Source organism: Somniosus microcephalus, unplaced genomic scaffold (assembly GCF_052327205.1).
Source record: "Somniosus microcephalus isolate GS21.2 unplaced genomic scaffold, FLI_Smic_1.0 unresolved_chr9, whole genome shotgun sequence".
NCBI lineage: Eukaryota > Metazoa > Chordata > Chondrichthyes > Squaliformes > Somniosidae > Somniosus > Somniosus microcephalus.
Genome location: NW_028225187.1, coordinates 33,858,021 through 33,874,288, shown reverse-complemented (window position 1 = coordinate 33,874,288; position 16,268 = coordinate 33,858,021). Strand labels below are relative to the sequence as shown.

Sequence of the window (16,268 nt, the reverse complement as noted above, 5' to 3'; positions counted from 1 at the left end):
ACTGTTGAATTTTAAATCGGCTGTAAATGACCAACATGCACAATGGTGCTCGTGGTATCCAGTCGAGGGCGGGAAGTTGCACAGCACCCTCTGAAAATATGATTACAATTTTCTCTGAGGTAAAAACAGCATTAAGCGTAAAACAGATATGTGGTCAATTTGGGGCAACTCATTGTCATGTACCTTAAGTTATGCACTTACTGTACTACAATCAAAGCTTCTAGCACAGTGAAAAAAGCTAAATAGATTAGAAAATGGGTTACCATTTAAAAATGGGGGATCTGAGTATTTATTGTGTTTCAGATGTAGTTTAAGCTAGCCGAAAAGTATAAGAAAGGGACTTTTTTGATTTATTAGTTAGATAAACAACTCAAATGCAGTCGTAAGCCCACAGCCAGTCCAGCAGCTGAGAGAGACAAAAGGTGCAATTCCGGGTCTAGGGACCAGGTCTTTTTAATTGCAAATCATCTTGCATTTCCTCTTGTCATAGTGAAAGTGGAGGTAGTTGAGGTACTGGATGGGTTAATATTGATCAGAAGTTGGGACTCGAATGGCTGGCTCTACTTAAAGTAGACAAGTTACGAGGCCCTGATGGGATGTAACCTAGGATGCTGAGGGAAGTACAGATGGTAATTGTGTAGGTACTGGTCATAATTGTAAAATCCTCATTAGCTTTGGGGTGGTGCCAGAGGGTTGGATAATTGAAAATTCAAAATAGTTTGTAAGGATAATCCCAGCAACTACAGGCCAGTAAGTTTTACCTCGGTGGTGGGGAAAGTTTAAGAAATGATCATCAGCAACAAAATTAACAGTCAGTTAGACAAGTGTGGATTAAGTAAGGCAAGGCAGCATGGATTTGCTGAAGGCAAGTCGTGCTTAACTGACTTGATTGCGTTTTTGATGAGGTAACAGAGAGGGTTGATTAGGGCAATGTGGTTGACGTGGTATACATGGACTTCCAAAAGGCATTTGCTAACGTTCCACATAATACGCTTGCCAACAAAGTTGAAGCCCATGGAAAATAGTGGACAGTGGCAGCATGGACACGAAATTGCTAAGTGCCAGGAGACATAGAGTAGTGGTGAACAGTTGTCTCCGTGGTGGAGGGAGGTATACACTGGTGCTCCCCAGGATTTTGGTGCAAGGACCACAGCTTCTCTTGATTTATATTAATGATTAGGACTTGTGTACAGGGCACAATTTCAAAATTTGCAGATGACACAAAACCTGGAAGTATAGTGAACAGTGAGGAGGAAAACGATTGACTTCAAGAGGATATAGACAGGCTGGCGGAATGGACGGACATGTGGCAGATGAAATTTAACACAGCAAAGTGTGAACTGATACATTCTAGTGTGAACAAAAGGGTACAATTCTAAATTGTGTGCAGGAACAGCGAGACCTGGGCCCTGCAGTTTAGGAAGAATGTGAAGGCCTCAGAGAGGGTGCAGGATAGAGTTGCAAGAAAGGTTCCAGGGATGAGGGATTTCAATTACGTGGATAGACTGGAGAAGCTGGTGTTGTTCTGCTTAGAGCAGGGAACTTTTGAGCGGAAATTTGACAGAGGTGTTCAAAATCACGAGGGGTCTAGAAAGAGTAGATAGAGAGAAACTGTTCCCATTGGTGAAATGCTCGAGAACCAGATTTAAGGTGATTGACAGATGAATCAGCGGCGAAATGAGGAAAAACATTTTTACGCCGCGACTGGTTAAGATCTGAAAAGCACTGCCTGAACGGGTGGTGGAAGCAGACTCAAAATGGCTTTCAAAATGACGTGGCTTTCAAAATGGAATTGGATAAGTAACTGAAAGGAAAAAAGATGGCAGGGCTACGGGGAAAGGGCGGGATGAGGGGGAATAGATTAAATGCTCTTGAAGAGAGCTGGCACGGGCTCAACGGACCATATGAGCTCTGTCTGTGCTGTAACCATTCTAAGGTACTATTGTGAAATAATATAACCTTGTAGAACAGTTATATAAAATGATGTTATTAGTGAATATACTATACCTGTTAAAATAAGAAAAAATCGTGTGTGAATCATAAGTGGAGTTATTGTCGCCGGACAACACTTTGTTGTGACGGTAACCATTAAGAAATCCGCTCACACCATGTAAAGAAGTTGGGTTTGAAATCTAACATCCTAGGCCCAATGTAACTGCAGCCCAAGTGTCCTACTGTTCCACTGGATCGTTTAATTGCTGAGTAAGCACAAATTGTTCTAATCCCATTGGGAGAATTGGTTCTGTTAACATACCTCGCATAATTAACTGAACAGGATTGCTCGGTTGTGAAGATCTCCATTGTCCATTCTCCGAGTGTAGACATACACATGTGTAAATGTCATCAAAGCCATCTACTGCGGTGAAAGCATATGAGGTGTAACATTGTCCTTTAGGAGCTGGCCGGTTGTGGAATTCAGTCTGCCTTCGGTAATAACGGTTCAGTGTGAGGGGACACTGACAGCGACAAGTCATAGTTATTGTCTCTCCGTATACAATGACTTCATATGGTGGATTCACAGAGAAGATTGGCTGCGGTAAATCACCTGAGGAAAGCACAGTCAAAGGAGTTTAAACACCAAAAACCTTCAATCAATTAACATCGTTATCATTGTAATAAGCTAAGTTCAACCTGCCCTTTACCAGAATACGCCCGCCGCACTGAAATGGTAAAAGTGTGAGGACATAGTGAGCTCTCCGCTTTCTAGATCACTGGAATTATTGTGCAATTTTTAAATTACTGTTAGGGATGTAACAATAATATGATGTTTCAAACAATATAACAGGAACGTGCAACTGCAGTCTTTTTAAAAAACTGGTAAATTAGGTTCATTTGCACCTCTGGTTAGCGCCCCCAGGGGCATGCCGGGCTGTTTTCACAGCATCCTGCTCCCCGGTGGTCTAGCAGGGCCAGGCTGCGTGCAGCACTAGGTCCCAACCTTTTAATCACAGAGACATGGTTGAGGGAGGGGTATGACTTGCAGCTCAATAGTCCGGGGTATAAAATGTTCAGGTGAGAAAGAGGTGGGTGTAAAAGAGGAGGGGGTGTCGCAATATTGGCCCAGAAATTCGGGTCCCCGCGGGTGAGTAGACACGGGGTACTAACGCGTAAGCCCAATTGAAGTGCCGGTTTCGTGCATGCACTGCGCATGTGTGGGAAACCGACACTTCCATTCCCCTGAAAGAAGAGATTCAGGCCTAGAAATTCATTATAGCCACTTTTGGGGCGGTAAAGTCGGGCGGCCGCTAAAGTTTGCGCCAGGCGCAAATTCGAGCCCACTTCTCCGATATTATTTGCTTTGCCATAAGAGTTTGCTCGAGCGCTAAAACTGGCGATGCACGCCTCTCTTTAGGTGCTAAGCCGGAGGTGCTGAGCGAGAGCGCCGAGGCCGGGCGCAGCGCAGGTGCGGCCATTTCTTGATTGACAGCAGACAACCTGGTGCCGTCCGGCTCTTAAGGGGGAAGGGTCGACCTGGTCTGCTGCCACGCCCTGGATAGTGGAGCCCTGCAGCTAGGCCTGAACACTGCTGCTGGACCCAAATAGCGCCTGAAACCAAGGAGCAGGCCCGTGAATGAGCGCAGCGCTTCTCAGAGCTTGACCTGTGGGTGCTGGTTGGTGCTGTGGAGAAGAGATGCCATATTTTGTTTCCGGACAATGGCAGGAAGCCGCCGGCCCGCGTCTACCGGAGAGCCTGGAGGCATGTCGCCACCAAGGTGTCATCCAACAGCGAGGTCCCCAGGAGCGGTTTCCAATGCCGCAAAGAGCTGAATGACCTCGCCAGGATTGTCAGGGTGAGTACCCTTTCCAGTGTCCTCCTCATCCTTGCATGTGCAACTCACATTATGGGCAAAGGGACCTGAAAGCCCTAATGGCCAGCCCTCATGCAGCAGCTATGGGACACTCATGAACATCAATTGCACATTGTGCACTTAACACACTGGCCAGGCTATTCGACCATGGGATGCAGTGCACACAAGATCAGGGCTACACACTGTGCTTAGAGGCTGTCCTTTCTCTTGCAGGCCAAGCTGGCCAATAATAAGAGGAGCCGGAATGTGACCGGGGGAGGCAGACCTCAGATCCAGCCGCTCACCGAGCTGCAACATCGCGTGGAGTGCATCATGGGTGCCCGGGTGATTGGCCCCGTTGCATCTGGAGATGCCGACCCTGTTCTGGGCACCAATGGTAAGGACATCACCTGTTGGACCTCTCTCGTCCCACTTGCGCATCAGATCTACATCCTTTGCCACTGTCCGGCCAATGCGCTGAATGCCACCACTCATGCATCCCTCGCTGACACCCTCTCCTCACTCTAAAGCTAATGTTGTGCCTTCCTGCTTTCAGATGGTGAGGTGGAGGTCCCTGAAGTTGCCAGTGACTGCCCCTCAGAAGAGGAGGAGGAGGAGAAGCAAGAGGAAGGTGGCCCATCAGGGGAACCCTCAGCTGCGGCAAACCATGCCAATGTAAGGGACACGTCTTCCCTGGAGGGGAGCGTGGGGGAAGTGTCGGAGGGGAGGGTAGCTCCTGGTACCAGCGGCCTGCAGAAACGCGGGAGGGGGGTGGAAGCTCAGCGGCCTTCTCCCCAGAGGAGGGAAGGGTCGGAGGGGAGTCCAATTGCTGGGCCCAGCGGCGTCCAGCAACACAGGAAGGGTCAGCCAGCTCAGCGGCCTTCTCCCCAGAGGGAAAGTACGGCCTCCAGTCCAGAGACGGCCAACGCCGAGGAGATGCGCCGCCTTGAGGACTTGTCCGCGGACTCGGAGCGCCGGCACACGGAGCTCATGGGGGTAGTGGCACGGTTGCCTGAGGCCATCGAGTCCCTGTCTCAGAGTGTGACCGAGTTCGGGGCCTCACAGACCACCAGCCGGGCGGAATTCGGGGCAGCTCAGGCAGCGAGTGGCCAGCTGATCAGCGGTGCCGTGCAGTCACTGGGTGCTCTGATACGATCACTGAACAGGTCAACACGGGCACTCACTGCTGCCACACTCGCTGTGTCAGCCAGGCATCGCCAGGGCACCCGGCGCGCTGCAGCAGCACAGCGTCTGTCCCTCGGCAGATTGGTGCGCATGCTGCAGTGCTGGCCCGGCCGAGTGCCAGTGTCTCAGGTGAACAGCGAGTGCCTGCCATCCGCCAGCTTGCCCCCATTCCTCCAGCCGCCACTGCCACTCCCCCAGTGGAGCTGCCAGGAGCTGCTGCAGCGACTGATGCTGGCCAGCCACAGCTGCAGCATTCACCAGCCGGCCCCTTGACGGCCAGACCTCTTCTAGGCCGACCCCCAAGGGCATCTGCCATCACGACATGTGCCCCTCAGGAGCCTGCCCCCAGCCTTGCAGCAGCCAATGGCCTCACTTTGAGGAGGAGCAGCAGGGCGTGCAGGGGCCGCCAAATTTGGCAGAAGGCATCGCCCTCGTGGGCCACTAAGTAGAGGGTGTGTCCAAATGTTGTGTTTTTGGGAATGTGTGTTTTGTGAATGCCAAGGATGAAGGCCATTTTTGTTTACATCTTTTGTTAATGCTCCCCAGGTTTGGGAGTGAGTCATGTGTGTGAGTGTCTTTTGGGGCTTTCGTCTGTTTTTGGTTTTCATGTGGGAAGGGCCCTGAGTTTGTACAATAAAGCATTTTATTTATTCACATTGTCCATGTTTGATCTTTGAAGTGTTTGTTGCCTTAACCGGCTGACGGCTTGCGGAGCGGCTGCAATCATGTTGTTTCATTGGCACAAGCCATTCCCTGACAGTGGGCCTAGAAGTGACGATCAATAAGCCACCGACGGGCGGCCCTTGGACCTTCTGCCTCCCTCCTGGGCTGGTACTCCTCGTCCTCCTCCTCCTCCTGCTCCTCCTCCTGAGGTGGTGGACCAACGTGAGGTGGCAGTGCCTGAGACCTGCGGAGAGACAGGTTGTGCAGCATGCAGCAAACGACGACGAATTGGGAGACTCGCTCCTGCGAATACTGGAGGGCTCCTCCGGAGCGATCCAGACAGCGGAACCATTGCTTGAGGACGCCGATTGTTTGTTCTATGATGTTCCTAGTCGCTTGATGGCTCTCGTTGTATGCCTCTTCAGCAGGGGTCATGGGCGCGCAGAGCGGGGTCATGAGCCAGGTACACAAAGGATAGCCTTTGTCCCTGATAAGCCATCCTCTTGGGTGAGGCTGTGCCTGGAACATGTCAGCCACAGTTGTCTGTCGCAGGATAAAGGCACCGTGGCTGCTGCCTGGAAAGCGGGCATTGACAGCTAGGATGCGCTGCCTGTGGTCACACACCAGCTGTACGTTGAGGGAATGGTAGCCCTTCCGGTTGCGGTAATCCTCGGCATGCTCCAGAAGTGCCCACAAAGCCACATGCGTGCAGTCAATGGTGCCCTGCACCATGGGGAAGCCCGCTATTCTTGCAAATCCCACTGCACGCTGCTGCTGCTTCTCCAGGGTCATGGGGAAGGCGATGAATTGACGTCTCCTTCTGAATAGGGCATTGGTCATCTGGCAGATGCAGCAATGCACGGCGAACTGGGAGATGTTAGCGATGTCCCCAGCAGCGGATTGGAAGGAGCCGGTGGCATAGAAGTTGAGAGCCACCGTCACCTTCACTGCCACCGACAGAGACGTCCTGCACATCAGCTGTGGACGCAGATCTCTGTGCAGCAGCTGGCAGATGTCTGCAACCACCTCCCTTCTGAATCGTAGCCTCCTAACACACTGCGCGGCAGACATGGTCAGATAGGAGGACTGCTGGCGGTATACCCTGGGTGGGTAAGGCCTCACTTGGCGACGCCTGTTGCCCCCTCTGCGTCTAGCCAGGACTGCCACGCTCTCACGGCGTCTGTAAGCCCTTCCGGCATAAGGCTGAAACTCAGCGTTGGCACCCAATGCAGCCCCCATTATATGCTGGCAAACACTGAGATCTCAATGAAGGCAAAGACAATTGCTAAGCTCTGGCCTGAGCCAAAAATACCTGTCCTAGTGTTGGGCCAAAGCAGTAAGCTCTCTTCCTTGGTCTCTCTCCAAAAGACCGTTGCACAAGAGTGAATGCTGCAAAATGGCTGGCCTTTATAGTGCAGCGTAAGTGCCCTTTAATTTGCGCTCCCCGCGGCCCGCCTCGGCTGTGTACCATACCACTTCACAGTCGTTAGGGCCGCCCGGCGCACAATGGGGCGGCGCAAGTGAAGTTCCGGTTCCGGGCGCACAAAGGGCGTTGCACGATGAAATGACGTCATGATCTGCGCGCGCAGCCGACTTTGCGCCGGCGCTAAATATCTACTGAAGTTGGGGCGAGGCACAGATTGCGCTGCGCCCGGGCGCTAAGCACCTAACGCTCGAGATCTACTCCTCCTAAGGCGCTAACGGCTGGTGTGCCCAACTGAATTTCTAGGCCACAGAGGTCGAACGCATGCGCCGGAGGGGCTGCACGTGCGCATTGAACTTACATTCTTTTTGCAGGTTTTCCCGGGAGGGTAAGTCTCCAGGAGCTAAGCTTTTAAAAAGCAGTCGCAAGGCCTACTTTTTACAAGGTATGTGGTGAATTAATTAAAAATAAAACATTTTTTCCACAGGTTTATTATTTTTAAATACTTTAAATAAGTTAAGTTAATTTTTAGCCCCGTTAGAAAATAACATTATTTTTTTCAAAAATTGTAATTATTTTTTTAAATAGTTATTTCATGTAATTTATAGTTTATTTAAAAAAAGTGATGTTTCTTTTAATTTGATTTGAAGATTTAATGATGCTTTGGGGCTTATAGTATTTATAGATTTGACAGGTCTTCCTGTCAAACTTATGAATGAAGCATTCCCTGCAACCGTTTGCTCCCCATGGCCCACGGGATCCCAGGGGATACATAGAACTAACTGCGCTCCTGGGATACGTGAGCACTGTGCGCCAGCAGTTGGAGGAGGCCCAGGATCGGAATCCCACGCGGGCCCACAGTTCAACGGCTGGCATGCAAGGTAAGTGCAGGTCGGGGGCTTGCACCCATGGGAAGCCCCCGACCCGAATTTCTGGGCCATTAATCAAGGAGTCAATCACTGCTGTAAGGAGGGATGATATATTAGCAGGTTCCTCTAATGAGGCCATATGGGTAGAACTTAAAATCCAAAAGGGGGCAAGCACTTTGCTGGGAGTGTACTATAGGCCCCCAAACAGTCTGGGGGAGAGAGAGGAACAGATATGTAGGCAAATCTCAGAGAAGTGTAGCAATAATAGGGTAATAATAGTAGGAGATTTCAACTTCCCCAATATTAACTGGGATAGTCAGAGTGTGAAAGGCTTAGTGGTTGCGAAATTCTTAAAGTGCAGCCAGGGGAGTTCTTTGAGCCAGCATGTAGAAAGTACTAAAAGAGAGGGGGCGATACGGGACCTAATTCTAGGGAATGTAGCCGGGCAAGTGGTAGAAGTGTCAGTTGAAGAGCCTTTTGGTGACAGTGACAATAATTCGGTGAGATTTAAATTAGTCATGGAAAAGGAGAAAAATTGACCGGAAATAAAGGTTCTAAATTGGGGGAAGGCCGATTTTAATATGATATGGCAGGATCTTGCCAAAGTGGGATCCGCTACTTTGAGGAAAATCCACATCAGAGCAGTCTTTCAGAAAGGAAATAGAGTACAACGCCAATATGTGCCCGTAAAGATCATGGGTGGGACCAACAACTTCAGGGAACCTTGGATGTCAAGGGATATGCAAGAATGCATTAGGAATAAAAGGGAGGCTTTTGGAAGGTACAAAGGAGTAAAAACAGTGGAAGCCCTAGAGGAGTATAGAAAGTGCAAGGGCGTACTTAGAAAATAAATTAGGAGAGTGAAGAGGGGGCATGAAAACACACTGGCGGGCAAAATAAAGGAAAATCCCGAGGTGTTTTATCAGTATATTAAGGGCAAGAGGATAACTAGGGAAAGAGTAGGGCCCATTAGGGACCAAAGTGGCAACCTGTCTGTAGAGCCAGAAGATGGAGGTGGGGTTTTAAATGAATATTTTGCATCTCTGTTCACTATGGAGAAGGACGATTTAGGCATAGAAATTAGGCAGGGGGTTTGTGATATACTTGAACAAATTAGCATTGAGTGGGAGGACGTACTAGCGATTTTAGTGGGCTTAAAATTGGATAAATCCCCAGGCCCAGACGAGATCTATCCCACGCTGCTGTGTGAGGTGATTGCAGGAGCTCTGACATACATTTTCAGAACCTCTCTGGCCACAGGGGAGGTGCCAGAGGTCTGGAGAACAGCTAATGTAGTACCATATTCAAGAAGGGTAGTAGGGATAAACCAGTGAATTACATGCCAGTGAGCCTAACATCAGTGGTAGGGCAATTATTGGAAACATTCTGAGGGGCAGAATTCGTCTCCACTTGGAGAGGCAAGGATTAATCAAGGAAAGTAAGCATGGCTTTGTCAGGGGGAGATCATGTCTAACCAATTTGATTGCATTTTTCGAGGGTGTGACTAGGTTTGTAGTTGAGGGTAGTGCAGTTGCTGTAGTCTACATGGACTTCAGTAAAGCTTTTGAGAAAGACCCGCATGGGAGACTGGTGAAGAAGGTAAGAGCCCATGGGATCAAGGGAAATTTGGCACATTAAATCCAAAATTGATTTAGTGGCAAGAGGCAGAGGGTGATGGTTGAAGGTTGTTTTTGTGACTGGAAGCCTGTGTCCAGTGGTGTACCGCAGGGATCGGTGCCATGTCCCATGCTGTTAGTAGTGTACATTAATTATTTAGATACGAATGTAGGAGGTATGATCAGAAAGTTGGCAGATGACAATAAAATTGTTGGAGTGGTAAATAGCGAGGAGGGAATCCTCAGGCTATAGGAAACTATAAACGGGTTGGTCAGATGGACAGAACAGTGGTAAATGGAATTTAACCCTGAAAATGTGATGCAATGCATTTTGGGAGGAATAACAAGGCAAGGGAATATACGTTGAATGGTAGGATCCTAGGAAGAACAGGAGATCAGAGGGACCTTGGTGTGCATGTATATATATCCCTGAAGGCAGCAGGACAGGTCGATAAGTTGGTTAAAAAAGCATATGGGATACTTGCCTTCATTAGCCGAGGCATAGAATATAAGAGCAGGGAGATTATGATGGAGCTGTACAAAACGCTAGTTAGGCCACAGCTGGAATACTGTGTGCAGATCTGGTCGCCAAACTATAGGATGCTGCGAAGAGACTTCAAGGGGCTCTCGAAAGGATCAGTGAGTGGGCGAGAACATGGTCGATGGAATATAATGTGGATCAATGTGAAGTTATCCACTTTGGAAGAAAAAACAGAAAGGCAAATTGTTTCCTAAAAGGTGAAAGATTGGGAATGCAGATGCTCAAAGGGACCTGGGTGTCCTGGTACATGAGTCACTGAAAGTGAATGTGCAGGTGCAGCAAGCCATTAGGAAGCCAACTGTCATGCTGGCCTTCATTACAAGAGGATTTGTGTACAGGAGTAAAGACGGTCCTACTCCAATTATATAGGGTTTTGGTGAGGCCACAACTGGAGTACTGTGTACAATTTATTCCTCCTTGCCTAAGGAAGGTTGTACTTGCCACAGAGGGAGTGCAAAAAGGTTCAAGAGTTGATTCCTGAGATGGCAGGTCCGTCGTATGAAAGCAGATTTAATAAACTAGGCCTGTATTCTCTTGATTTCAGAAGAATGAGAGGGGATCTCATTGAAGCATACAAAATTATTACAGGGCTTGATAGAGTGGATGCTCGGAGAATGTTTCCCTTCGCTTTGGATTCAAGACCCCAGGGGCCGCAGCCTCAGGATAAAGGGTAGGCCATTCAGGACTGAGATGAAAAGACATTTCTTCACACAGAAGGTGGTGAATATTTGGAATTCTCTACACCAGAGGGCTGTGGAGGCTCAGTCATTGGGTATATTCAAGACAGAAGTCGATAGATTTCTGACTAGTAAGGGCATCAAGGGATATGGCGACAGGGCCGGTGAATGTAGCTGAGGCAGAAGATCAGTCATGATCTCATTGAATGGTGGCACAGGCTCGAAGGGCCAAATGGCCTACTCCAGCAACTATTTCTAATGTCCATATGTTCTAACATTGCAGACGGCACACAATGAGGGAACTGGGGGCACATAGGAAGGAATTGACGCCATTAACTTGTTTTGCGGTGCAGTCAATGTCAGTTAACCCATGAATTGGATTCCCTGTGGCAGTGTCGGTATTGGTCACTCTTCTAAATAGGAATGTGAGTTATGTGAGGCAAATGGCAGATATTATTAAGTGATGTAGGTGGAGATATAATGCATCAGATTAAACTGATAAAACTGATAAATATTGAAAAGTTCCACTCTATGTCGAAAGTCGTGTTGGGCACTGAACGAAATTTTATTACTTAAGTGGAAGATAATCATGCAAAATAATTTTTGGTCATGAATAACTATGCTTTAAGGTCGGATCTTGTTCAATTGCAAACACTTACAGATAGGTTGAAAAAGAACTATTCAGCCTATCCCACTTCTCAGCTCTTGGTCCGTAGCACTGAATGTTACGGCACTTCAAGTGCATATCCAAGTAATTTTTAATTGTGCTGAGGGTTCTTGCCTCTACCAACCTTTCAGGTAGTGGGTGTCAGACCCACAACACCCCATGGGTGAAAAAGTTTCTCCTCAACTCTCTTCTAATCCTTCTAGCAATTAGTTTAATTCCATGTCCCCTGGTTATTGAACACTCTGTTAAGGGTTTAGGTCCTTCCTATCCAATCTATATAGACTCCTCATCATTTTATACATCTCAATTAATTCATCCTTCAGCCTCCTCTGTTCCAAAGAAAGCAACACCAGCCTATCCAATCGTGCTAATCTCTTTGACGCAATGTCATATTGTCTTCATCCTAGAATCGCAGTCGGGCCTAGTCCCATTATGATCATGTGAAGCGCCTTGGGGTGTTATACTGCTTTAAAGGTGCTATATAATTGCAAGATGCTGTAGGTAGGCATCTTGCTTTTCCTTGTGACACCTTCGACTTTCGGCTGCAAGTGTGAAACCAAAGGAAGGCGACCTTGTTTGGGGATGAAAGGGAACATTCGTTGACATCTGAAAATCAAGCTGCTACAGGAAGGACTGAAAACCTTGGCAACAGCAGGAACTAGGGGTGTCCTCACACGGTTCCTGAGATGCCTTGGTCACTGAATGTGATGTGAGAAGAATCATTTGGGACCGGGCAGTCTAAACAGTAAAAGGGAACTTTGAAAGTTGTGGCAACTGGGTTGAGTTTGCTCTGAAACAGAAACGATAATGATTGGAATCTCTTGGCAATGGCCTCGGATCTTAGTTAGATGCATTGACTGCCATTAGCCACAATTCAGTTGTTCTGTGACGATGTTCAGTTTTATCATGCATTGTCAATGAGAGCAGATAAAGTATCATCACACAGGAACACATGGGGCCCAGTAGGCGAGGCTCCGATTCCACGTACAATTCTTAGATAAAATGCACAGAACTTACAAGGAAACAGGTCATTCGGCAAAGTCAGTCTCTGACTGTGTTGGCCCGTCACCTGAGCAAATACTTAGAATCACATTTCCACAATCCTGTTCGCAAATACATTCATCAACATTTCATATAAAGTAACAATGACTGATGATGAGATTTGTTCCTCAACCATTATCCTTGATAGTGAATTCCATATCTTCACATCTCTCAGTTTAAAGAGGTTTTTCTCGCTCTCTTACATTTAGAGTTGTACTTCTGACCCCTTCGTTATTAATCATATCTATTGGGAACATTTTGCTTCTATCAGCCTTTCTTTCATATTTATATAATTGTAAACATTGCACCAAATCGCTCCGTAATGTTCATTAATAAATGAAGTCTCAATATTTCAAGGATTTTTTGTTGTTCATATTTGTATTTCATCATACCAGGCAATATGCTAGTAAATCTGCATTGTACCATCTCTGAAGTATGAATGTAATTCAATTTCTGAGCCAATCCACTTGAAAGGTGTACTGGAAAATGTTTGGCTGTAAAACTTTAGGATCAGCATTCGACGTCAATCAGGCCTTGCAGTAAATGGAGGAACGCCTAAGTCTACCTATTTATTTTGCACACTTTATTGATCTTGGGCACAGCTCGCTTGCTGGAGTCAAATGGAAGATCTTCTGTTCACCCCATTAGGCCGCATTGAAGGTACACAGCCAGACAGTCCCTGGTATGTGGGCTGTCTTCAGATAGTGATGGACCAACGCAAAGTGGGTGGAAGGTGAAATCGGGAGTTACCTGGGAATTCTACGCATATATAGAAAGAAAGCGAACTAATTCAAGAAAGTGTTGGATATATTTCTTAAGGCTAATGGGATCAAGGGATATGGGGAGAATGCAGGGACAGGGTACTGAATTTGAATGATCAGCCATGATCTCATTAAATGGTGGAACAGGCTCGAGGAGCCGATTGGCCTACTCCTGCTCCTATCCTCTATGTTTCTATGTTTTTATAACTCATCCAGCCTTTACTTCGTGACCATTATTTTTGGAAAACAGGTGGGGGGTTAATCTTCTGCAGGCTATGCAGCAAAAAATGGAAAGATTAAGACATTGGCCCAGAAATTCGGGACGGGGGCTTCCCGCGGGTGCAAGCCCCCGACCTGCACTTAACCTGTGCGCCAGCCGTTGAGCTGTGGGCCCTTGTGGGATTCCGATCCTGGGCCTCCTCCAACTTCGGCATGCGGTGCTTGCGTATCCCAGGGGCGCAGTTAGTTCGATGCGTCCCCTGGTATCACAGGGGCCATGGAGAATCAATGGCAGCAGGGAATGATCCATTCATAAGTTTGACAGGCCTGTCAAACCTATAAATAATATAAGCCCCAAAACATCAATAAATCTTCAAATCAATTTTAAAAAAATCACATTCTTTTAAATAAACTATAAATTACGTGAAATAACTATTTTAAACAATAATTTACATTTTTGAAAAAAATAACTTTATTTTCTAACGGGGCTAAAAATAAACTTACCTTTCTTTAAAGTATTTAAAAATAATAAACCTGTGGAAAAAATGTTTTAATTTTAATCAATTCACCATTTACCTTGTGAAAAGCAGGCCTTGCGACTGCTATTTACATGTCTAACTGCTGGAGACTTACCTTCCCAGGAAAACCTGCAAAATAATGGTAAGTTCGATGCGCACGCGCAGCCTCTCGCGTGCACGCGTTCGACTTCTGAACCCCATCTTTCAGGGGAACGGAAGTGACGGTTTCCCACGCATACGCAGTGCATGCACGAAACTGGCACTTCCATTGGGCTTACGGGTGAGTACCCAGTGCGTTCTCACCCGTGGAGACCCGAATTAATGGGCCTTATGAAACCGATCCCCATTCATCTATTACACGGAAATTGGTACATCTCAGTCCGATTTGAAAGGGAACTGGTCACCAATTTAAACAATATATGAGCAAACGAGACGGACATTGAGATACAAGAACATACAACGTCGTTTTGAAATGTGTTGGTCCCTACCTTTCTCCGTAATTAGGACATCTTTACTGAATGGTGAATCCCTCGAAAGTCCTGCAACCTCTGTTTGATATCGACAACTGTAATTTCCAAAAAAGCCTTCGCTTCGGGTAATTATGTTGATGGTCACATTCCGCTCATCGCCACTCACTTTACGAGACTGTACAGGGTTCCTCTTGTGACCTTTGAACAAGAGAAATGTTCCTCCTCTGGAGCGAATCTCACCTTTGCAGGAAATGGCAACATTTTCCCCTTTTGAAACTGCACCGGAATCTGGGTCCATGTAGATAGTCGGCTCCGGGAGTTCATCTGTATTAAAAATACTGTATGAAATGGTGTGTCAGAAGCCTACTCAATGATATATGAGGACACCTTTATAAAAAACAGAATCTGTCGCCTTGCTTGCAATGCATACATTGGTATTTGTTATTACTTACAAGAGGACAGATAGAAAACAGGATGAACGAGAATGTGCTGATTATTTCTTTTATGCGAGGCATTTATTTCAGTCTGTTTTTTTTCTGTTTTCTATAATGACCATTGTGTAGCCGCTTACTGTACATCTCCATTCAATCTGTACAACCCGACCATCCTTTGGCTCAATGCTTTAAATGACCCTCCCATTCTGAGGCAGATATTCCATTTATCTACAAGCCCACTTACTCCCACAGCTACCTGGACGACACTTCCTCCCACCCCGCCTCCTGTAAGGACTCTATTCCATTCTCCCAGTTTCTCCGTCTCCGCCACATCTGCTCTGATGATGCCACCTTCCACACAAGTGCTTCCAACATGTCTTCCTTTTTCCTCAACCAAGGATTCCCCTCTACCGTGGTTGACATAGCCCTCGACCGTGTCCATTCTATATCCCGCACTTCTGCCTTCACCCCTGCCCCTCCCACCCGGAACCAGGATAGGGTTCCCCTTGTCCTCACCTTTCACCCCACCACCCTCCACATTCAACGGATCATCCTCCACCATTTCTGCCACTTCCAAAGTGATGCCACCACCAAATGCATCTTCCCCTCCCCTCCCCTATTATCATTCCATAGGGACGACACCCTCCGAGACACCCTAGTCTACTTCTCTATCACCACCAACACCCCTTCCCCTTCGCCCGGCACCTTCCCATGCAAGCGCAGGAGATGCAACACCTTCCCTTACTCCTCCCCCCTTCCCACTCTCCAGGGCCCTAAACACCCCTTCCAGGTGAAACAGCGATTTACTTGTACTTCTTGCAATCTAGTATACGGTATTTGCTGCTCACGATGTGGTCTCCTCTACATTGGGGAGACCAAATGCAGATTGAGTGACTTTTGCGGAACACCTCCGTTCAGTCCTGAAGGATGACCCCTGTTGTATCCATGTGTTAATGGAGACACGGAAGGCAGGAGTTGGTATTCACAGGTGTTTACTGAACAAAGTCTGGAGGTGAACTAACAGATACAAGACAATGTACAGGCTTATATAGCCCAAGTGGCCATTACCGGCATTACAGTACACAGGGGGCTCTTAAAGGCACATACACCACAATTCCGAGCTTCCAGTCGCCTGTCATTTTAATTCAACGCTCCATTCCCACTCAGACCTCACTGTACACGGGCTCTTGCATTGTTCCACGGAAGCTCACTGTAAACTCGAGGAACAGCACCTCATCTTCCGATTAGGCACTTTACAGCCTTCCGGACTCAATATCGAGTTCATCAATTTCAGATCATAACCTCGGCCCCTATTACATTTTTACTGATTTTTTATCCACACCTTTGTTTTGACCCTTTTCACGCTCCTTTTTCTCTCTCCCACATGGCAGCTGTC

The 16,268-nt window shown here is 47.4% G+C and overlaps 1 protein-coding gene across 1 annotated transcript in view; it reads right to left on the bottom strand.

Annotated features, from left to right (window-relative positions):
- Positions 1 to 16,268, bottom strand: part of LOC147085050 (immunoglobulin superfamily member 1-like) — a 103,858-nt gene that overhangs the window by 29,822 nt on the left and 57,768 nt on the right. Inside the window, exons 4-5 of the mRNA XM_085979410.1 lie at positions 14,457 to 14,762; positions 2,255 to 2,545 (exon numbers count right to left, since the gene is read on the bottom strand). Of these exons, the coding sequence (XP_085835536.1) occupies positions 2,255 to 2,545; positions 14,457 to 14,762 (597 nt within the window). The remainder of the gene's footprint in view (positions 1 to 2,254; positions 2,546 to 14,456; positions 14,763 to 16,268) is intronic.